Genomic DNA, 25,005 nt, shown 5'->3' with positions numbered 1-25,005 from the left:
GACCTGATTTTATTTTCAGGATCCCAGAGTCCCTGGACTCCAGCAGTTGTTGGGTAAACCCTGGACAGGTTGTACCCAATCAACCTACCAGTCATGTTTTTGGACGAAGCACCTGGAGAAAACCCATGCATGGACAATCCATAAACCACTAAGTCTTTCACAAGCTGGAACTTCTTGGAAAACCAGTACAAATGTCCCCAGTCAAGTGAGTTTAATGTCATCATTGAATGGACTCAGAAATAAGGCCTTGATCAAAACCTAATGAATATGTAGAATTTTGACCTGGTTTGGATTCTGAAGAAAATTTGAACTTTTGATTGAAATTGCAAACAGTAAAAAGGAGAAAAGAAAAGTCAAATGAGGTCAGATATACACACCAATAATAACTGAACCAAGCTGATCTCAACACTTGAGTTAAGGACGGATGCAGAAGGAGTTTTCTTTTTGATTTGAAGCGACTCACCCGCTCTCCAGACCGTGGCCTCTTCTTTGGCCGAGTCGGCAAAGCGTCCTCCTTTGGGTTGGTGTCAATAGCCCAGTAGGAGCCCTGCAGACAAACAACAGATCTGTGAGCCGATACCAAGGATTGTTTTCATAACTTTATTACAGTGGTCTATAAACAATTTGTGTAAGGCCAGACAGGAAACCAAGAAAAGGAAAAAGGAAGTCAGGAAGTTTCCCTTCTGCCTTCACAGTTTGCCCTATCAGTCGAAATCTTTATTGGAGCTGATAGCCGAGTGGTTAAAGGTTGTGCCGAGTGTAGGAGGTCTTTGTTAGGAAGAAAGGCTGGGCTTTCTCTCCTCGGTGAGAGGTGGCGGAGGGCGGCTGGTGGTGGTAAAATGTTAAGCCTTTCCTGCAGCTGTGCTTCCTCGGCCTCAGGTACTGAACCCAGAGCGAGCGCTGCTGCCAAGGATGAAGAAAATAGGCTTGCCTCGCTGCTCCCTTCGAGGTCTGAGCAAGGCTAATGGAGAAGAGGGAACTCCACCACCAAGCTGCATTATTTACCTTTCCATTTGGCCTCAATTAATTTATTTTTCAATAGCATTCCACCTGGAAGGCAACAGGAATAACGCTCAGCTTTATAAAGAGCAAGATTCCTACCCTAAGGCTGTATAGGTTGTGAATTTGTTTTCAATATTTTACACAATTCCTGATAAGATATCAACTGTCGAGATCAAATAAGATCAGCACCTGGGAAATCACTTCCTTAGCAAAGAGAATAATTGATATTTCCATAGGAGATTCTCAGAACAACAGGCTGGACCCCAGAACTCCAGAAAACACACCACTTTGCTCTGGTTACACCAGCCAGTGTGTTATTTCCACAGCTCTCACACACCGAGGCTGGATCTGGTGGGTTTAAATTCTAACTTTAAGAATGTGTGGAGCTTTGAGGTCAATTAACATTGTCCTCAGAGGATAAATAATTCACACTATAAATAAGCAAAAGCATGGATACTCCTATATAGATATAGGGCATGGTTGAATAAAGCACACGCTCTGATGAGAGGTTCATCTAGAGACAAAAAAAGTTTTGACAAAATCTCTACATTTGATCTTCTCTCATACTGGAGTGGTTAAAAACGGACCGAATGCTTCTTAGTATCTTGTCGCACAGACAAAGCCCGGCTTGGTTGCTGTTTCTTTTAATTGAGAGAGGGAGAGGAATAAGTTAACCCTCATGGGATGGGAGTTTCTGCATTTCCCTTCGCTCAACCCAAGAGAGTTTGCAGGAAAAAAAAAGAATAATATATAAAGACTCATTAAATTATTCACAAATACAGCAGTATACTGTAGCAATGCCAAGTCAAGTGTGTCGAAGTCTGGGGAAAAAACAGAGCAAAGCCGCAGCATTCTCTGTGGTCAGAAGACGAAGGAGGTAAAGTTTGTTTTGTTTGTTCAATGAAAACAGATCCCAACAGCAGATCTTCTCTTCCTCCAAATGACACAGCTCATTTTCATGCCTCAGCATAAATTACGTCACCTGCTTCCTCTTTTTAATGTAAATTTCAGAGTGACAAACAAACAAGAATGAAGCCGTAGCTCAATTAAAATGAGGATTGTTACAGGTAGACTTCACATTGCGTTTCTTACCTCTGCATGTGCACAGTACTAACCGTCATCTCTTACACCATCTCACTGACAGGGAGCGACATGACTCTCCTATCTCGTGCAACCAGCAGTCCTCATATTCCTGCCACATTACAATATTGATGCAACATATCAAGACCGGCTAGCAGCTCTTTGAAGTTGTCTTCAGGGGGGAAAGGCAGTGAGGAAAATTCCAAATTAAACATTAAGGATGCGAACATGTTGGCCATGCATTTGGAATGGGATCCATACTGCAATAGATTATTTTGTATTTAGTGGAGCAGCTCCCAGGAGTGTCAATATCAGAGGATTACAGCAAAACAAGAAATTAGCATTCAGTCCCCATCCTCTACACAGCCTGGTGTAGCTCTTCACGCGTGTGTGTTGGTGTGTGCATATAATTATTTGTGTTGCTGCCTGAGCATATGTAGTGTGTGTTCTGGCAGGACATAGATGATATCTGAGTTTGGCTGCAAATAGCTGGACCTATGCACACCGTCACTGTACAGGTCAATCTCAATAAATTAAAACATCATTTAATGGCTTATTTGAGTAATTTGGCTAAAAAAAAAATTATATATAGATTAATTACAAACAGCAATATATTTTAAGTTAATTAAAGTTGAAGATCATTATTTAAAGCTTAAAAATATCATGCTGAAAGACTGTTCACAGGGTGCTGTAATACAGCATATCAATGAAAAGATGAGTGGAAGGAGAAAGTGTCCAAAAGCAATTGAGATGTAATTGCAACCTTAAGATTGTGAGTCATAACCCATTCGAGAAGCAGGTGTGTCTGCAGACATAGTAGGCGTTTTTCATGAGCCACACCTGGTTAGCTGAAATTAATATCTGTAATTGGACTTTATTTTGAAGAAACATTGCTAGATTCCTTCTCTGGTAACGGACTTACATTTAATTATCTAATTTCACAAGCTTAACGTCATAACTATTAGAAGACTTATTAAGCACTTAGATATGATAATGGCAGGTCCCGTCTCCTCCTGCCTCTCTTAACAGAACATCCAGTCACATTTCAAAATAAGATTAACAAAATCACAGTGATTTAATAACCAGTGGTCCGCAACCTAGTGCATGTAAACAACCGTTCATTTGCTCTGACATGAGCTCAAAGTGCAACACTACAGCTAGCTTACTAAAGGATCGTGTTTAAAAATAATAATGGATTAGTGGCTTAAGACCTGGTCACTGAAAAGAAAACCTAAAGATACTGGTGGAAAGTTTCTCAGAGTGAGTTTTAGAGCTTTTGTTTTTGAACGTTATTATGAAATGCAGCACGCCACAGGCATCAAGATCTAGGTCTGCGCCCCACGCTGACTAACTGCATCTGAACAGCTAAAATAAAATTATTTACAATGGGCTATCTACTGACTGAAAGAAAGTGTTTATTTTTGCCAAAGCAACTCAAGTCTATTTTTCTTTTATTATGCTTCTAGATTACAAACAGCCCAAAATGGTATTAGCGCACACAACTCTTGTACTAAAGAACTTTTTTGATTTCCATGCGTTTTCCATCATTGGAAAGCTTACAATTTCATAATCTGTAAATACCTCAAAACGCCCCAAGTTGTTCATGGTTTTATTCAAAACAGACCCACCCTTCACATTACGATGAACAAAGACAATGAGACGAATATTTTCATTTCAGGTTCTATAGATTGTGTGTTATTGTGGGGGCAATTTCAAATTTCAAATGTGAATGCTTGCCAAGTGGTCCCAAACCTGAAAAAGTTTGAGAAACACTGCTTCATAGTGATCCTGATTTCATTTTCCAGCAGGATTTGGTACCTGCCCACATTGCCAAAAGCACCAAACCCATTTTGACCATTTGGTATGATACCTATGGTATCACTGTGCAGCTTTGACCAAACGCTGGTCTGACTTAAACCCCATAGAGAAACTATGGTGTAAACATGAGATAACAGAGTCAACAATGCTAACAAGATGAAGATGAGTGTTAAACCAGCCTTGGCTTTTTTAGCACCTCAGCAGCCATGCCTCGCTGCACTGATGCAATAATTCATGTGAAAGGAGTCACAAACATGCTGCATAATACAGAGACATACTTTTCCGTCCGTTTCTTATTTATTTATATATATGTATATATAAAACCTTTTTGATTAGTCTGATGCAAAATATCACCAAAACAAAAATAAACACTTGAAATATTCATATTCCTCTCTGTGTGTAATGAATTTATTACATATCTGAGTTTATCTTAAAGACGTTCTAGGTTACCGAGTTGCCCCTGTGAGTCAGGGTCTTTAAACCCCCTTGCAGGCCATCAGGGGATCTTTCTCATCAGGCTGATGTCGCTTGAGATTGGGAAGTAGATCGAGTTAAAATAGCAACAGTAGGTGGTCCTACTGAGATTTAAATGTCAAATTAACATTGACTATATATTTGTATAGAGGAGTGAAACAGGAGGAGAGCTGAGCTGGAAACAAATGAGAGCAGATTTTTTTTTTTTAACACTTCAGGGACGATCATTTCTGGAATCGTTCTGCCCTTCTACACTTTTCTGTCCAAAACTTTTACTTCATATATCTACATCTACTGCCTGTGTTGGTTCAAAGATAATAATGAAATAAAGATCCATTTCATTCTACATTTAAAATGCATGTGTGTGAGGATGTCCATGAGAAAATGAGAATTCCTTCCGTTTTCAGTCTGTCAGAGTCCTGGCAGTCATTCAAAGGTAACATTTTTCTACCAGGGAGAGCATGACACACACACCCAAAAAATGTTTCAGCCGTGTGTTCAGCCAACAGAGTCTGCTTAGTTGAAATTTAACACATTTTCTCTTTTTTCCTCTCCTCATTTGCATGCAGTCTTAAACTGACCGTGATTAAAATAATGTGTGTCAGTCTTACCTTTCCAGGGTCATCTTTGGAGCGAGGCACTTTGAGAAAACATTTGTTTAGCGACAGATTGTGCCGTATTGAGTTCTGTGAGGGAAAACAAAGAGAGAGAAAGGTGGCGAAGTAAGTAAACGTATCAAAAATGCTGATCGTACAAAGTATTTTGTAACAAAGCAAAAACACTGGTGCCCATAGCAACAAGTTTACACACTTTTACATCTTTTTCCCCCATTGATTTACAGTCAAACAAGAGCTTAAAGACTGTGAAACATAGATTTCATCTCATCCAATGAACTCCATTTGGGCTGCACATCATATCAAATTCCACGGGTTCCAGAAATAGGAGCAAGAAGGAATCCCACACTGGGATGGCTGCTGATAGCTAGGCCTGATATTAATTAATGCTCTAGCAGCCTCCTGTGGGGCCTGGAAATAAATTATGTAGATCATTCTGAAAGTTAACTCATTACTGTGTTACGAGCTGGTCCACACTGGTGGATTGGGAGATGCATCCAGTTGCCTGATATGAAAGGAGGGATGGTTTTCAGAAACCATGCAGGTTAGATTGCAAAATCTAGGTCCCCCAGCAACTGAAAGACCCCCCAGTCCGCCACCCCAGTTGCAGCCAGACCACCGGAGGGCTCGACATTGCCAATGGATCTGCATCCACTCCACTTTATGGATCGGCATTGACAGATGGTCACAATGAAATGCAAAGAATAAGCCGAGAGAGATGCTCTGTGAGAGACAAGAAACTCCACATTTTTCATGTTAGAGTTTCAGACCTTTACAGACTTAAATCAGCCAGGTTCTCAGTGCCAGGAAGGAATACAAATAAGAGTTTACTGCTGGTATTTAGGTCAGGCTTTAACTATAGAACCTGTAAGGATGAATGATTTATTGGAACATAGATGGAAAGATGAGTGGAAGGAACAAACACAGTAACGTATCGTTGGATGGATGTCAAAATGAACCAATGACCAGCAGAATGGATCAATTGACGGACTTATAGAGTCAGACAATGGGACAGGAAATGAAGTATTTACAATTTTCCATATTTAACACTTAGCCAGACATGAAAAGTCAGAAAATTTAATGCTTTTCTGGTATGTGAAAGAACCCTGGATAGAGAGATAACTTCCCACTGATTCATCATAAAAGTTAACCACATCATCGGAGAGAGAAATGTTGTCAATCCCACTGGCTAAACCTCTGAATGACCACAATTCAGTCAATCCTGCTCTATAATACAAAATTACGGCTTGGTGAAATATTCAAAGGAGCGACATTATGTATTTTCCATATAATGCCATTTTATAGGCCAACCAAGTAACTATGTTACCTTCAGCTGTTATAAAAATAATGTACATGTCAAATTTGATTTCACATCAAATTACATGTCTGACATCTTGAAATTGGGGCTCTGTCTCTTTAAGAACCTCCTACCTTCACTAACACTCCCACTTCAGTAAGCCAAGACAAAAACCATGCCATCCATTGATACAGTTTGCAATCATTCTTAGGAGTGTTGTAGATCCTACGATAAGCTCAGAAGCTTATATCATCCAGCTGCTGCCGCTAGTCTGCAGGAGCAGAGGGCTCCGTGAGTTGGCAGCTCGGCTGGAGACTGCAGCTGAGAGGAGGAGCTTTGTGTAAATAGGCGAAATAGGCACCTCCAAATGATTGCCAGAGGTGATTCAAGGATTTCTGAAACATTCAAGAAAGAATCAATCAACACTCCAGGTATGTTTTTGATGAGGGATTAACGTTAAAGCATGATGAAAAGCTCAAAAAAGTTGACTTTTCATGATACCACCCTCTTAAACAATTCTGAGAATCAAAACAGATATAAATCACCTTTAGTGCGAGACAGACTTTAAAGCATGAAAGGGCAACCCTCCTCACCTCCAAGCTACACTCATCCTCCACTCTGTAGGATTCAGTGATCATTATTCCTTTAGTAAATCAGCTCATCCAAGGCTCTAGCTTTTGTGACTGAAATATTGAATTTCTCTCAAACAGAAAAAGGCCTTTATGCCGCCATGGGCTAAAACTGAGATTTCAGATTGCATATTGACACTTAGATTTTAGTATTCTCTAAAAGGTCATTTCACTTAAAGAAAAAGATAACTACTCTCTTGTACAGAAACAGAGTAAACAGTTCAAGGTGATAACTGTGCGGCTGCTTTTATTTTATTTCATTTCATTTTGGACAGCAGAGCTACTAAAGTAAAAAGAAATATATCTGGAGTGGTTTGTTACATTGTATGCAGTAAAATTCACAGCCAGTGATCTTCCAACACTGACAATAAATTGAGTTTCAATATTATATCATTATAATGATATAATAATATATCATTATATTATTATATCATTATAAAATCATTATAATGATTTTATTTAAGCAACAAGCCCCATCGTCCACATTGAGCAGCAGATTTAAGTGAGTTTGAACATGGCTTGGTTGATTGTGTTCAGAACCTTTCAATCTACTGTGATTTTCACACATGAGCATCTCTTGGTGGTCCAAAACAAAGTAAATATCCAAGGAGCAGAAGTTGTATGTATGAAAGTGTCTTGTTGATGCAGACTGGTTTGAAATGACAGAGGCAAATGTTGCACCATCAGGCAGATGGGATACAGCTAAAGGACCAAAACAAAAGCCACTCCTGTTAGCTGTAACTGCAGAGTCCAATTAAAACAGGCTGATCAAAAATGGACAACAAGAGATTGCCTGGTCCAAAGACTGTTTATCTCAGCTGCAACATTGAGATAGCAGGGTCAGAATTTGGTTCTGGTATCGGGGATGTATTGGTTTGGTAGATATTCCCTATTAGCACATTTTGGGACCATTAGTTTCTGTTAGGGGTGCAGTTTTCTGGTCGATTGCCAATTATCGATCTACCTGCCAATTGCAATTTTCGCCCATACCATTTTTTTTGTCTGAAATGTTGCTAAATGTAGCAAGAAAGTCTCTGAGTTGTCAACAAGCAGAGTGACTATTGTTATCTGCAAATGTGCAGACATGACTTGGTGGGACGGTCCATCAGTAAAACCTCTCTAAAGGCAGAGCAGAAGAGGTCAGTGGCTGATATTTAGACCATTGCTGAGGTAGATAAGATCATTGGCTTCAAGGTTGGCTTCACATGGATGTATCGGCAGATCACCAATCTCCCAAATTTAAGAAAACCACCGTTGATAAATCGGTGCACCCCTAGTTCCTGTTGAACATCAATATACCCTCACAACCTACCTGTTATCATTACTGACTATTTACATCCCTTTCATGACAGGTGTTCCCCACCCTTCAGGGGATAATGTCACAAAGCACAGACAGTTTCACAATGAGTTCTCTGTCCTCCAATATCCTCCACGGTCAGCAGACCTTAGTTCCATAGAGCACTTTTGTAATGTGGTGGAGCGGGAGATTTGCATCGTGAATGTGCAGTAGACAAACCTGCAGCAAATGCATGACGCTACCATGTCAATATGGATCAAAATCTGAGCAATGTTTCTGACAGCTTGCTGAATTCATACAATGAAGAATCAGGGAGTTCTGAGTACAAAAGACGGACCAACCCACTTCTGGTAAGGTGTACCTGCTGCGGAGCGTAAATGTTTATAATAAAACGTAAAATTTCAGAATGCTTTTATTGTTATTGTACTGAAGCATAACAAAATTAATTTAGGTACAGCCCATCCATAGAAGGCAAGAATCAGACAGAACAAGGAAGTTCTAGTTATTTTGGCATATTTTTAAACCAAAAGTTGTACTTTTCCAGCCTCATATTAAACAACTTTTGGCCCATTTTAAATGTTCATCTGAGTGAATGGGTGGAAAGGTGGACAAACATCGAGAGATGGCTGACATTATAATCTATACATCTTAAACAAAAAACACAAAAGTGTAAAAATCACACTAGTTACAACAACTTATTTAAACTATCATGTTGACAATTGCACAGTTAAGTTTATTTTACATCTTTTTTGTAATAAAAAAGTAGCAAAATGATGTAGTAAAATTAAAGACATGAAAAATCCTTTCCTCACACCATGATAATGTTATGGAGACCTCATAGCATTATTATTTTGGCCACATTGCTCTCTGAGCTTCACATCGAGATAAGGAAGTGCGCTGGCTTGCACTGTGATCAGAACTCTGTGGTCTAAACGTAATTAAGCCACGGGCGCCTCACTTTTCCTACCAAGTGAGATTGTGCACAGCTGTGAAGCAGAAAAAAAAATCCAAGCCTGCAGAATCAGATCTCAAATGTCATGCAGACTTGACAAATAGATCCACTGAGACCCCAGTAACCTGAAGACTCCAGGGCAGCCGAGGTAAACGGTTAACCTTATTGTTGTGTGTTTGCTGATGCAGCCCACTTGAACCAACTCTGGCATCTCTGCAAAATACAGCATGAAGATAAATGTTTTGTTCTTCTGGTTGCATTTCCTCCCCTACTCCAACAATAGTACAGCCTCAGCTTGGATGAACATAGCAAAATGCCTCATCATGCATAGTGGAGAGTGACAAACATAAGATGTTCTCTGCTTCGTTAGCCAATGCTACTTGGGATCCCTGAAATGTGTAGAACCAGAGAGGATCTGATGGGACGGTTTCTAAAACAAGCTTCACAGTTCCACAGAACCACAAGCACTCCACAGACATTTTCCTCCACAGTCTGCGTCTGAAAATGGGGGCCACCTAATGCCACGCAGATGGGAGGTGAAGAGAGGTGGCTCGTTCCATTAAGGAACGTCTGTTTGTTCTAAATCATTGATACAGTCAAGTGGGAGTGGCTTGGTGCAACATCAGAAGTTTATTTTTTAATGAACCATTCTTTCCTGCTCCGCTATGCTCCTGCTGGGCCATAAGAGATGAAAAACTAAGAATATAGTAAGCAGGTCTGTGCAAAGTACAAAGTTCCTACACAACTTTTATATCCCTTCCGACCCCCAGCAAACTATTTCCCTAAAACCTCCAGAGTTTCAGGTCTATATTTTAAAACTTGATGAAAAATTTTCACTATGGAACTATAGCAGATCTTCCTATAGTATGCAGGCTTTAAATATGTAGCATATTTAAATGAAACGGCAAAGATGACAATAGAGAAGAAGGATAAAGAAAATTGGAAGTCCGTCTCTACACCTGCAGAAAGAAAAAAAACTAATTGGAAGGGCGTCTAAAAGTAGGTATAAGGAAAGAAAGACAGAAGATAGGAGTACGCTTGTCACAATAAGCAATTAATCAGTGGGGCGAATTTGTTTACACAGACATCACAATCCATTTTATTAATTGTTTTGGTTGTGATGTTTTATTTTCGATATTTAAAATATGTTCCAGTTCGAGTGTGAAGTGGATTTCACTAAATTAAAGTTCATCAGTGATTGAGAGGGAAACTTGCATTTTTATGCAATTGTCAACACATTATTACTTGAAAATCGTTTATGGCGATAATTACTGGGGCAATTTATCATTCAGTAAAATTAGTTATTGTAACAGACCTAGACAGGACACAATCAAGGGAGGATAGCAGGAAGAGCATGATGGACAAAGGGACATGAGCCAAGAAACAAAAAGAAGAAAGGAACATTTAGACAATGGGAATAAAGTGTTGAAATTCACTTTTTTTTTTTGACATTTTCCCCCCATACGTATCCAGACCTGAAAGATACTGCAATCACATTCCAGACTTGTGTAGGAACCCTGGAGACAGCAGGTTATCAGCAGATATGAAGCAGGTATGCAGATCTACGGCGGAAGGAAATTAAGTAGGAGGAAGAGGTCAGAAGGTGTTAGCAGACGTACACAGAGTGAGAGAGACAGAGCTCTCTGCAGGGGGTCTCGCCCAAGTGCAGCCTAGCATCTTACCCGCAACCCCCACAGAGTTCTCTACATCCAACCTCAGAGTGAGCCTTTGAGTGTGTGAGTGTGTGTATGTGGGATACTTCCTACACACCTTACAAGCCGCGTGCGCACACAGGAACGTGTCTCCGAACAAATGGCGGTGATTTAACTCACCAGGACAGTAGTGGAGGCGTAGGCAGCTCCGCCCTCACAGCCAGCACCCCCCCTTTTCCCGCTGAGAAGCGCCGCAGCTCGGCAGAAGGGCCGCCAGGGAAAAAGTAGGTCAAGCTGACCTCTGAGCTCGGCGTGTCAAACGTTCAGAGTGAAGCTGAAGGGACAGGCCGTGTCAGAGCCCTGCTCCTCACAGCTGGGGAGGAAGAGGCGCCCCGCGCACCCGGCCGGGAACCCAAGGGAGAGAACTCAGCAGGCTGCTTATACAGACGAGCGTATACACAAATATACCAGCCATGACGTATAGGCGACGAAGACCAGCAACTGAGGGAGAGGAAGACCTCGCAGACTGGGCCGATGTGAATAAATCAATGCCACTATGTTTGAGATCTTGCCAGCTTCCCACCATCTATTTGTAACTTCATGCCTCCGGACAGAGCGTAAAGAAGAGAAGGCTTTATTCAATCAACGCTCGGTTATGCAGTTAGAAGTCGGAAATTTAACTGTCAGTCTGTAAATGCAAAATTACCCGAGGCAGTTCCGAGGCCATGCAAGAGTTTGAGATGATAAAAGTTCAAAAAAACCTCAAATGACAATGTCAGAGAACACAAGGGTGAAATATTTTACTTTACTACCAGAAAATCTAAAAATATAGAAATGATGGAATATAAATCAAAATGAGCACTTTTATCGCTTTTAGTTTTTAACAACTCTTCTGACACAAAAAGGCCTTTGAGTCTCACTCTCAAAACCGAATTATGCATGCATGTTGTGGATGATGAAGTGCATGCAACAATTGTTTGGATTCAGGTGTTTAGCCCTTTTTGGGCTACGGTTTCCACTAAATACTTCTTGTATTAACTAGCATGGTGTGCCTTGCAGTAGCGTTTCACCCATGTGTTTGTTGCTCTGACATCCCAGTTTTGTTTTTGTCTCGATTTCTGCAGGTGTAGAGGCAGATTTCTAGTTTTCTTGTATTATCTTTATTCTTCTTTATTGTCATTTCTGCCGTTTCCTAATAACATGTTGCCCCATCTTTCTTCCTTTCTTTTGCATCTCTGTGTCCAATGTATTTAAAATAACCCAAAACACTATAAACAGACTGCAAGATGCTAAAAGAGGTCTTGAAAAATCCCCAACAATTGAATCACTGGATCTTCAAGAAGTCTTACAACTGTGGATATAAAAGTGCATACCAGTACAATCAGAAAGATTGTACTGGTATGCACAATCATTCAGAAGATGAGTTTAACTTCTGTAGAGGATGATGTGGAGGAAAGAAACCTTTGCAGAAAAAAAAGAAATTTGACAAAGAACATGGAGAAAGACCAGAACTTCTGGAATCATGTTCTGTGGACAGATAAGTCTATATATTTGAAATAAAACAAATACTTAATTCCAGGAAAAGGCCCTCATACCAACTGGAAAGCATGGAGCTGAAACCATATCAGAGGTGCTTGAGCAGAAAGTGAAATAAATACTAAAGCTTGAACCCTGTGGTATGATAACAACTTAAAACACAACCATAAAAACCTTCAGGACTGGCTGAGTGTTAAGTGCAAGTCCAAATCCTGATGTCATTGATATGATGTAGGGTGAAACAGGTTGTACATGTGAGAAACTGTTGAAATATCTCACAGCTGAAAGTGAGAAATGGGCAAAACTTTCCTAAGACTGTCAGAGACTGGCAGAAGGCTACAAGAAGCATCTCACTAAAACTCATTATTATAGATGGTAGCATTAGCTTTTAGAGAGCAGGGTGTCCTAGGTTTTTACAAAGTAAAAATAGCTGTTTAATCTATTTGGTGAGATTGTTTAAGGGCTATGAAATGTGTCTGTAATTGTAAAAGTAATGTCCATAACAAGAGCTGCTCAGACACGAGGCAAAAATAAAGAAAAAATACGCAGAACTGAATTAAAATTTTTGGAAATATAGTCATAAGAGTGTATAAACTAATGTACATCATTAAGTTGCCACTGAAATAAAATATCATTTCTAAACATTAAAAAACAAATCCTTTTATCAATAAAGGCAAACTAGATGAAAGAAAGCACCACAGGGTTTTTGGAAGAGAAAAAACAGCGAAGTCGTTTCACCAAATCTATGACCTTTTCTGAAGAACTGGTGCAGTGAGTGGAACCAAAGCAAGCACTTATGCAAGCTGTGCTGGTTGGAAAACAGGAGCCGAGTTTCTGACCTGACAGCAGGTCTGAATGGAACGGGGATTTGAAAGACTTGAGAGCTAGTACCGAAGAGGATGTGTTCAAAAGCAGCCTTTGAAGGAAGATCTTTGAGGTCAATGAAGGAGAGAGAGAGGGAAGTAAGATACAAACAGAGAAGGGGAAATGAAAGAAAGATAAGGATAGGTCTGTTTTAATTAAAAACTGATGTTTTTTCCAATGAGATGATCTTAAGCCACGGCACAAAAGAGTGACCTGTGTCAAAGTCAAAGCGGTGAAATATTATGCAAGCCTGTCAAACACAATCAGCTTCTGCTTTATTATAGTGAAGGCATCAAGAATAAAACAGTTTTTTACTGTTTAAGCTCAAGAGGCACAAAAAAAAGACTCACCCTGCTTAAAATAAAATCAAACCAGAGTTCTAATAGAATATAAATGTCAAACATAATAAATCCATACTTCCTTTTCTAAAAGTATCCGTATCATTTGAACTTTGATTTACATTACAAGAACAAACGTCACAGTAATTTGTTAGAACAGATTAACACAAAGTACTTTTGTTCATCTCCTTTTACTTAACTGCCCCTAAATAAAATGTATCTAATTAGTGGGGCTCATAATTATGATGAATAAATGTGCTAGAGTGGCTCAGTTATGGCCAGACTGAAATACAACTTTGACCAATCTTTACAGACGTACTAGATTCAATCAGATTGAGTTCCTGTGTAAAGAAAGATGAGAAAAATGTTAGCGTAGTGCATTTCTAAAGTTTCAAGACATATACCCAAAACAGCTATAACACTTAATAATTCATTAGTATCAGTACACTCAGGGGGTAGAATGAAAGTACCTGTACACCACCACATTTTAGATTTTTATTCAAATTTTATTGGTTGATTTAGCGGTGGCCATTGATCATCAGTAATTGTGATAAATGTATTAAAAATATTGATTTATTGTCACAATAAATTCCAATTAATTATGTTAAAAAACTGTCCTTATTGTCAGGATTGATAGTTGTATTTTATTCTCCATTTGTTTAATGAAAGCGTCAAGAAATACCAGTAAATTTTAAAATTCAGTTACCATGTGTAGCTTAGTGATAGAAATCACACTTCTTAATATGTACTAAAGAAGAGTATTGCAAGTGGTTTGTTTCTCTAGAGCACTATTTGTGTTTGTTGGGATATACAATCAGTTACCTAAAGAAATATGTAATAAATAGTTCTTATTGTCACTTTTGTCATTATCACAATAGTACCACACAATATTGTGATAACATTTTAACTCCAAAATTGTATCTATTCAAGGAGTAGAACAGCTGAACACCACACTTTTCAGATTTTTATTCCAATTCTGTGTTGGTTAATCATGAAAAAAATCGAATAAAATGCACTGAAGCTCAAACAAAACAAAAAAAATAATAAATCAAGGGGTATGAATATGTTCGAGGCGCTGCAGGTCTCCTCCCAAAAAGATCTTTGTAAAGAACAAGGCCACACTAAAGTCACCGGTGAGTGAATCAGAACAGATACAGTAACACATTCATATCTGCGGCGCAACACAAAGGCTCACCGGTACATGACTGTATTTTTAGGCCTTTGCTATTTCGTAAGGACCCTGTGACATGCCCACCAACACAGAACGTAGTCCTCAGCCTCGGGGATATGCACCCGGACCAGGGAATGTAGCACCTTCACTGTCTATTTGTAGTGGGTGTGGGAAGGCATGTGGGATGCCACAGCATTTACTCAGCAAGGGTTAGGGAGAAAAAGGCTCAGACAGGCAGGTAGAGGAGGTTTGCTCAGGTAGAAATCACAATCACAAGAGCTCTGATACCGCTTCAACCCTGCTCTGCGATTATAAAGGTTGTTTTTAGTATTTAGTTTTATAAATAGAAGGCCATTATCAAAACTTTACTGTTTTAAGAGTGGCGCCCTACAAGAATGGCTTATAAAATTGCTTGTGTTAGTGTTGAGCACTTCTAAAAGACATACTTACTACAGTTAACAGAGATTTCTTAGTATGAACCTTTTTTCTTCATCATAGTGATATAGCAAAGATGCCTGCCAAGGCTCGCTGCCCAGTGTACCACAAAACCTGCATTTATCAAAGTCGAGAGACCTAAAGCTCACACTCAAATACCAATGAAGTCAACTATAACGATTTTCACCTTTTTTCCCCCCATCCATCTTCAAAGGCATTTGATCTGCCTCCCTTGGCATCTCGTAGCTGCGTGTTGGCATGTCTGGTTTAAAACCTCTCACTCTCTGATCTTTAAGCACTTGTATGTTGATTAAATAAAACATGAAGCGCTTGCTTACCAGCTGAAAAAATATATATACATATTTACGTGGGTCAAATCTGTCATAAACATAAATAAACAAACTTGTCAGTGCAAAGAGCACTCAATTTCAACATCCACAGAAGACTGGGACAGAAGGTTAGAAGAAATTAAAATAAAGAAATCAAACTGATGACTGAATTTTGCCATCTGCACCTTTGTTATCTACTGTCAGACTCTGAGGCATTATAGTAATTAAAACTCAACAGCCACTTTTGCAGAAGTACATGACACTGTGGGGAAATGGTATTTCCCCCATCCCCCTTAACAGGGGGCATTTGGCAAAATTAAACTCATTTTTCATAGCAGGACTCATTTAGTGAACGCAATACATGCAAGAAAGAAATTAGTCTGATAAGGGATTACATGCGAACTTTAGAAGTTGTCAAAGTAGTGGCAGGAGAAATGTGGAACATCATAGATACAACTGGTAAATGCTCAGTTGTTTTATTTTCATTAAAAAAACCAGCAAAGATATGAAAGGTTTGCTGGTCTCCATGCAGGAGGTAAAAGGCGTAGCTACAGAAGCAGCAACTCTCTAAACCTCTTAAGCAAATACAGCATCATCCAAGTGTCCAAAATCCCCTTGAACTTTCTAAGATTTTGTCACATTACAGCCATAAACTTTAGTGTATGGCTGTAATTTTAAAAATCACAATTGAGGTACTGCATAGTTTTGATGCAGAATAAAAATGATGCGCGAGTTTAATGTTTTTTAGACAAAAGTCTGTACTGTTTTGTATTCAGCTCCATTTGAGTCAGTACCTTGTAGAAACCAAATGATTAGGGTCGCTTTTCTGATGGAAGGTGAACCCTCTGACCCAGTCTCAAATCATCGGAGTATCTAACAGTTTTTCCCCCAAAGACCGACATTTATTTCTCGCCATTCATTTTTTTCCCCCCAATAACTGACCAGATTTCCTGACCTTCTTGAAGGGAAGCATCCTCAGCATTATGCTCCCACCATCAGAGAACCGCTTTAGTGTTTCTACGCTCCCTGCATGACTTGTGGCAAACAGAACTTCTTATAGCTTTCTTTCCACTTCTCTTCAATAACACAGACTAGTTTAATTTATGGATAACAGTTGTCTTGTTAACTGATTCTAATACATAATTATTTAGTGACATTAAAGCAAAGAGGCTGAGTAAGGTGAACCAATGGCAGTTTTCTGGCTGATCGGCAATTATAATTTTTAAGATGCCTGACCTGTCGATTCTGATTTTGGCCGATACCATTTTTTTTTTTTTGTCTGAAATGTTGTTAAATGAGGCAATAACGTCACAGAGCTGGTAACAGTGGGGTGACTATTGTTAACTGCAAGCATGTGGACATGACCTGGTGGGCCAGTCTTTCAGTAAAACCTCTCTGGGTAGAGCGAAATAGGTCAGTGATTGGTTTTTAGACCTTTGCTGAGGTAGATAAGATCATTGGATAAAATCGGCTTCACGCAAGTATCGGCCAATCTCCCAAAATTAAGGAAATCGCCACCTATAAATTGATGCACCTCTAGGTGCAAATCCATGCCCAACTTCAGATTTTAACTTAGAAAACAGAAAAAGGAAAACCTTCCATACTTCCAGTATTACATAAAATACCATTTATAATACACCGTTTGTTGCTGCTATTTGATACAGAAAGTTTCAGGAGATAATACCATTTTAACGTCAACATGACCAATTCCCAATGTTCTTACAGGACCTCACCTTCTCCATATCAACAAGCATCTGATACAGATTAACCACAGAATCTGAACACAGCAGAGGTAGATCTGCTCTACCTGATTGTGCAGAAGTCCTCAACATCATACAGTACAAGCAAAACGATCGAATTTCATCAGCCAAGTAATTTTGTTCTGGGTAATTCAAGGATACTGCAACTTACTGAGCTCCAACAATAGGCTGAGCTAACAAAAAAGCCCCATAGTTCCCTCATGGCTTCTAAGAAGTTTATGAATGCTGCACCAAGGATGTTCCCTTTTCAACAGAGGCAACGGGGTTAAAGACCAAAATTTCTACCACAAATGCTCTGAACTCAATTTCGCTAAGGCACAGCATCCAGATTCCCTTTTCTAACACTTTTTTTTTTATTATTTAAGGCCAACCTTGAAATAAAAATAAACCAAGAGAAATTCTAGAGAGAGAAAAAAGCCTTGTGCATTATTTTCCAGTTGCACTCAAGGTTACAACGCTGACTTGAATGCGACATTTGAAATTCGAGCATTCCCCTTTTAAATTGGGAGTCGATCACTGTAGATGTGAAAAGCTGTGGGGAAAATTCTCTTAATGCAATGCTGAATGGCAAGTCACACCACCACAAAAGCCCCGAAGCACTCGCATGAGGCCTATTTGATCAAAGTCACTCAAAAAGCTATCAGTCTTTGTCTCCTTTGCTTTTTTTTGCAATATTTTTGTGTCTCCTCCACCCCCATCTCACTCAAACGAAACCACACAGAATAAAAATGTTTTGTACAACCTCTGGTGTTGCTAAACTTGCTCCGTTATTGCATGCTGCAGCGTGTAGAATTGTAGCATGATTCCATTAAGTGGGTTATTACAGAACATCCCTGACCTCTACCACAATGATTGTCCAGACAACTTCAGAAATAGGTAGCTCTGAGTGACGCAAACACAGCACAGCAACAGTTAAAGTTTACAAAAAACACCAAGTCAAATATGGAGACAGACTCAACTAAAAACATATCACTAGAAAAAATTTTAAAATGTGAAAAATTCTTAAAAATATATCGAAACATCAAACTGCAGATTAAAAATATGACTACGAATATCAAACAAAATCACAACTACGTATACATTTCTCACAATTTAATGAAAGCATCAATAAACAGCAGAACATTTTCCTATTATCAGCTAAAGGTAATTAATAGATTACGGAGGTTTGCAACTTGATGCTCCGACAATAAGCTGCATTGAGCAATGTTTTAAAATGTAATAAATAGATTTAGCAGTTTCTGCTACACATTTCATGCAGTATATGTCTAATATTTCCACAAATGACACTAAGAGTTTAATATATATATTTTTACGAAGTCATTTTTTCAATAAGTTGCAAACTAATTTTGCTTTTTTACATACTTTTCAATAAAAGCTGACTTAAGAATTGAACATCTATTGAACCTAAAAACAAAAATAAAATTGTTTTTAATTAAAAAAATTTAAACTGTGTAAGAGTAGATCTTAATTTATTAATTTACTTCAAAGGAACATGTTGCTTTTGTGGCTCGGAACTAAATTTGTTCAGCAGACTGAAGATAAAAACGGCTCTCAGTGTCGTAAAGGTTGCTGATCGTGGCATTAGATGAACCTGAATGGATCCTGTGAGTTTCTGCTAAATTACAATTTGTGTTAAGTTGGCTAAATGGTAGATATGTTCAAGGAAGATATAATTATGTAATTGTTTTTCTACAAGTTTCTCAAATCCAGTCTAATTAATATTACTTGAGATGCACCCATTCATCTCCCAGAGTCAGGAATCGTTTGATTTTCATTTGATCACCTGATCAAATGCTGAAAACTATTTGTCTTGATTATTTATTAAAATTAGAACTAAGGCTGGACTCAATCTGTGGACACAAAACCAAATCCATCTACTTTTAATGCATTTGTTTATTTTTAGAATAAAACAAATCATTGCATATAGCTGAGGATGATGCCTTGTTGCTGTACTTCTTTTCCCTTGGATTCAGCAACGACATTGTCATCTTTCAGCCCGATGAGCACATTTCATTTTAATAATTTAAAATGAGTAAAAATATTGCTGCATTAAATCTATGCACCCGTTCAGTGAACACATATTGGTAACCTGCTCCCTTAAAGGCTGCAGAGAGCTGTAAATCGAGTGAGTGATGCTGGGTCGCCCTCCCTTTCTCCGCGACTGCAGAGGCAGCGCAAGGCCATGAAAGATTGGAAGCAAAGTGACGTCCTCTGGTTTATCCTCCCTGAAAGCCTTCGCATGCTCTCAGTTCCACATGAGGGATCTGATGAAAGCCGTTTGTCAGTACGCCACTTAATTATCAGCCAGAAGAGGAGCCTCTGATGCCATCCTCTGACGACGGGCTTACAGCCGCACGCCGACAATGGGCCACGCTAACAATGAACAACCGAGCTGCTCATAATGACGATGGGATGGTGCCAACTATCCACTTCAGAGTCAAAGAAATGGGGAACCTAACACAAGGAGTGGTTTCTACTTCAAATTCAAAGTTTTTTCCAGCTCATTAGAAGCTTGTGTAATGAAATATTTCAGAGGATTGACAGTGTCACAGAAGAGCCAGATGATGTTTTGACCTTTTGTTTCTGCCCGTCTACACAAAGGTGTTCAATATGCGTGGAAGCATCAGTGTGAACTTAAAAATAGTCGTATGAACTCCTTTGACCTGCTACTTCTCCTCATTCTTTTGACTACAGAGCTTGTTTATAACTAAACATAAGATTACGAGAAGAAGAGAGGCTCATCTTTTGTTTTCATCCTGCAGCTCAACTCTTACAGACACTGAAGTCAACTCAAGTTCCTGGGAATGTTTGGCCTGAAGCTTTTACTTTGGAGGAAACAGTAAGACATTTATTATTGTGTGCATTAATGTGATACGATTCACAGCTGCACATTTACCAGAGGCATTAGCATTTAGTGACAAAAGGCAATTATTCAACATTAACCTGGGATTTCCAATAGTATTCAGGCAGCAAAAAGTACATACATTTATGACATATGAAACATGTAAGAAAAAGAGTTTGTTTTCTCTGTATAGTATTGTGCTTTTCTAAGAATACTCTAAACAATTTCTTTCAACTAAATACACTAGAAAATGATCCAACTTAAATAAATTGCTTCAGCTGATAAGAATTAATTGAATTAAGTTCATCTGAAGAACTTGACAATTTTATAAACTTAATGGATTAATTTGGATACTTATTTCAGTGCTACCAACTTAAGTAATTTATTTAAGTTTGATAAACGACTCCTTTTTCAGTGTCGGACAGAAGGGAAACCTACAATCTCAACTCTCACATGCATGTGATGTAATGTTTTATGAATGCAAGAAAAAAAGAGAATTCATGTTTATTTTTCACTTACTTTTCCTTTACAAATAATGGACACGTTTTTTGGGATCTGGACAAGCTTAGATCATCTGCACTTGATAATCTAGTGTAATTTAATTTCTGACATCTGGATTGGATTATTTTAATAAAATAGTAAATTATTTTATTTTATTTTAATAAAATATTCTCTAAAATACAGCTTTTGATCCAAGATAAATTTAGTTTGTAAAAAGAAAATGATGAGCAACAGCGCTCTGTTTAGCATTTAAGTTGTTTCAAAAAAATATCAAGAGGATGAACTTTGGAAAAAATATTCCGTATTTTGGAAAAGAATCAAACCCAATTTCCAATTTTAAGATTGTGTAAGAACCTGGGGTTAATTAATTGGATCAAGAAAGAATGGATGAAAATCATTCAATGTTAATTTAAATTACATGTTGTAGCAACAAAGGTACATTGTGAGCCAACAGAGGAGGTTAATGGTAGCTAAAGGAAGACATAAATCCTGTGAAGTAGTAACTTAGCAGTTGAATTTATAGAAGAAGGTTTTGTTTATGAACAATGAACTGGATGTCATTATCAATATGCAGCTTCATTGTCTCAGGGGAACACTTGTCTGAAGTGATTATAAAATAAATTACAGAAGTGTGTCTAAAAGCACATTTTGTAAGGCGAGGACATTTCATCAATAATTTCTAATCACCTCATTCTTTAGTATTTTTGCGAGAGTTCGATTCAAATTGTAATAAAGAATTCCCTTTATATCCGATCTAAAGAAAAAATGTTCTGACAGCCCTAAAACATACATTTTCCCGGGCGCTAAACCTCAAATAATCTACATAATATGCATCAGATTTGATTTCCTTCTGAAAGCAAATCACAGACCCACTCTATAGTCCATTAGCCAAGTTAATGCAGAGCTACCAGACTTGCTGACCCATTAATAATACATCGCAGTGGTCAAAAGAGGCCAGACACCTCTGTGCACCCTTTCATCCCTCTACATGGCCACATTAATGGACTAATTCAGATGCAATTAACTGGTGAGGAGAGGCTGTGGCCTTGCGGCTGGTGAAGCGCGAGCTGAAGGGGCTTAAAGCCAGGACTTGGATTATAATCACTGTGAACAAACACATGAACACACACAGACACAAAACTATTTACATACCATTAGAGGAGCGCCTCAACAGTGTGCTGAAAAACCTCAAGCAGCGTTTCCAACTCAATACCAAGGAATGCCAAAACGCGACATATTTCAACCACAACACCTTCTGCACCAGCAGTGCAATTTAAATTAGAGTCTTTTGTTTTCAACAATTGTGCAAATATAATAAAAAGACAGAAGGATAAAAAAATACAACCTTCAAAGGGGATCATAAGGACTGATCAAAGATGTGGAAGTAGCAGTAAAATTGTGTAAAAATGAATATATAATAGGAATGTGGGAATAGTAGCAAACAGCCAGGTTTCAAGGTGACTTTTGGGCTTTTTGCACATCTTATTCCTGCTGCAGCTGCAAGAGGTTCAAAATGATATGTCTGAGCCAGAATGTGACTAATGATCCACAAGCCATTATATATGCTGAGGCTAAAGTAACTGATGAGGATAATGATGACATTAATAAAGCTTCATGCAAGATTTCTGCAAGTTTCAGTTGGTTTAATACAGCTCTTTTCAGCCTCTGTTATAGAACAGTTATTTAAATGCATTATAAGTTTTAAAATCAGAAAACTAAAATTAACAGCACAGTTAGTATATTTTTAAACTGGACGGTAGTGTCTTTTGCTGCCTGATCTGCACATGCACACTGCGTGGGGTGATTGAAGTCGACCCACCGATAGTTTACAGCTGAATATGGCTGACTGTAAGCCACACTGCTCTGATTCCATGATCTCGGCTGCTTGGTCTGAAAGCACACATGGTGGTTTTGCACGATGCGACTCAACAAACTGATCTGTAATGGAGGGATTATAGCTGCGGGTTTATTACTGATCTATGATCCAAATGGTCTATAATTGTTGTGATAGATAAAAAGTTACTTTTTAAGCAAAAGTTAGTCACATACAAGTCTTTTTGAAGGTTTATATTTGGACTATTTAACACTTAATATTCTGCAGAAACTCTTGTTAGTTTTGGATCTGGCTCATTTTTGTGCATCTTAACATATGGAAAGCTGATATTACCTCAACAAGTTCTGAGACCAGTTAGTACAACAATCATAAAATTCAGTGTAATATGCATTAAACACTACAAACTGCATAAACAAGCCTAACTTATTTCTGCAGTTTGTAGACAGATAAAAATGGGTGATGCGCTCTAAATGTTCACTTGCCCACTCACTACAACACACTTCGGTTTTCAGGGTGCAATTAATTTTTGTTATTTTAACATGAAATGTTTTTTAAAAATATTTTTGGAAGTTGTAATTGACGAGCAGGTTGCAGCAAAAAACTTATCAGCAAAAAATTTGGTCATTTATCCCAGCCTTAATAATCTCCTAATGAACTGGTTTCATGTGTTTTTGCTGCCAAAAACTCATGCAGTGTTCTCACTTTGGTCTTAGTTTATAGACTGAAATCCCTCTATTGATTTATTGTAGTTTTTGTCCAGTTTTCATTCCATTTCAATAAATTACCAAAGCAAAATTAAACGCTGTGGCCTTTGTACAAACAACATGCAACGTGAGTTTTTAGCAAACACTGGCCAGAAACCTTTAAAACAAAATTTTAAGTAAAAAAATAAATTATGAAATTCACTATTACCTTTGTTTTCCTTTCATCACGACCTGTTTCTACTCAACAAAGTTGCTGTGAAAACCCATTTTTTGGTTCCTCCCAGATCTGACGGTGACAAATGAAAAATTAGAGGAGCGATATTCATACGTCCCATTCATGGCTCTGATGACCTGGGATTAGCCCCGTTGATGCCAAATGCGAGATGCGAGAGATGTGCCTGTCAATACAGGCGCCTGGCAAGGCAGTGCGGCCCTTTCTGGCACGTCATCCATCACTGGTTCCGCTCGGCTGCCGCAGCTGTGTCACTGTCCCCGCTCCGACAGACCGCTGACCCCACTAAGGACGCAGCAGCAGGATGATCGGATGACACTCTGGGAAAAGAGACAGCCATCCTGGTTCTCTGACAAGGCAGAGAGCGAAGAGGAAAAAAAAAACTTTTCCTACACCTTGTACTCATAGCGACATAGTTCTCAATAAGCAGGTGTGAATATCAGGAGTCCTGGGGAAAAATGCTGCTTCTACATTTTTATCTGAAAGGAAAAGAGCAGGGCTATGATGAGCAGAGGAAAGCTGTTAGCTGCAGGAGGCTGGCACTGAAGGTGACAGGTGTTAAATAATTGCCAAGGAGAAGAAGGAGGGTGGATGAAAACAAGACAAAATCTAACACTGACCAGTTTTCCACATTAATTACTTGCCATGCAGATTTCATCAACATGCCAATCATCTGGTCCGATCTGCTTTTTTTTAAAACTCTCATCAGATGTAAGTGACCCACAGTGTGGATGTCAGACTGTATGGGTGAGATGCCAGCGCTACTTAGTGGCTTTTCATCACATGTAGAGACGCAGAAAGAAATCAGTCGAGGACCAGAGTCTGATGGCCAGAACTCAAAGACCCAATCTTTTTCCAATTAGTGAACGAATCGCCTGACAACACTCTTCGATGTGGAAGTTCTCACTGTGGTAATGCTAACTATTTTAGGTATCAGGAAGTTGCTTAAAATAAAGTCAGTCAATGTAAAGACAAAACTCAGTTTAAGATATAAAAAAGTAATTTTAGGAGGCTTAATGGTGAAATAGACTCCATTTTCAAAGACTGTTTTTAGTGAAAGTATGAAAGAAATGGTTTGGGTATCTCATCCCTCTATTGTGACAGAAATGGCTCTGAGATATATATATATATATATATATATTCTTCTTTTAAATAAAGAATACAGGAAGACATAAAAGAAAGGAGGGAGGGTCCAATAAGTTCATATTTCTGCCTACCTCCTTTTTAAATAGTTATCTAAACATTTATTATTGCATTTGAACTGTGAATGTGAATATGTTTAATAAATGTTAAATAAATGAACTAAACTAAGAGGAAGAATAGATTTCCTGTAAGAAGCAAGATATCAGACAAAAACTGTCCCTTGTGAATCAGCCTCTTTATGTGCATAAAAACCTTTGAGCACACGTCACTGGATAATGAAGTACTGATTGGGTGATCACTTGAACTCAACAGCAATGTGAGCTTTATAAGACGCCTGGAGACTGTGATTAGAAAATCAGGGTTATCCTCCCTCAGTTGAAACATCAGAATTTTGTTTTTGAAACATAAACTTGTTTGATTTGCCGTTTTTGTTGTATTGGCCATCAATTTTCAGAAAATAAATGCTTAAAGTCAAAATTCTTTTATCTGGAATTTGAGAGT

At 38.5% G+C, this 25,005-nt stretch overlaps 1 protein-coding gene across 1 annotated transcript in view; it reads right to left on the bottom strand.

The window, feature by feature from the left end:
- The window catches only part of LOC102224555 (forkhead box protein J3-like), a 63,618-nt gene that overhangs the window by 26,709 nt on the left and 11,904 nt on the right, over window positions 1–25,005 (bottom strand). Inside the window, exons 2-3 of the mRNA XM_005796938.2 lie at window positions 4,986–5,060; window positions 464–547 (exon numbers count right to left, since the gene is read on the bottom strand). Of these exons, the coding sequence (XP_005796995.1) occupies window positions 464–547; window positions 4,986–5,060 (159 nt within the window). The remainder of the gene's footprint in view (window positions 1–463; window positions 548–4,985; window positions 5,061–25,005) is intronic.

Source organism: Xiphophorus maculatus, chromosome 20 (genome assembly GCF_002775205.1).
Source record: "Xiphophorus maculatus strain JP 163 A chromosome 20, X_maculatus-5.0-male, whole genome shotgun sequence".
Taxonomy (NCBI): Eukaryota; Metazoa; Chordata; class Actinopteri; order Cyprinodontiformes; family Poeciliidae; genus Xiphophorus; species Xiphophorus maculatus.
Note: the sequence above shows the minus strand (reverse complement) of the source record. Positions and strands in the feature narration are given on the sequence as shown.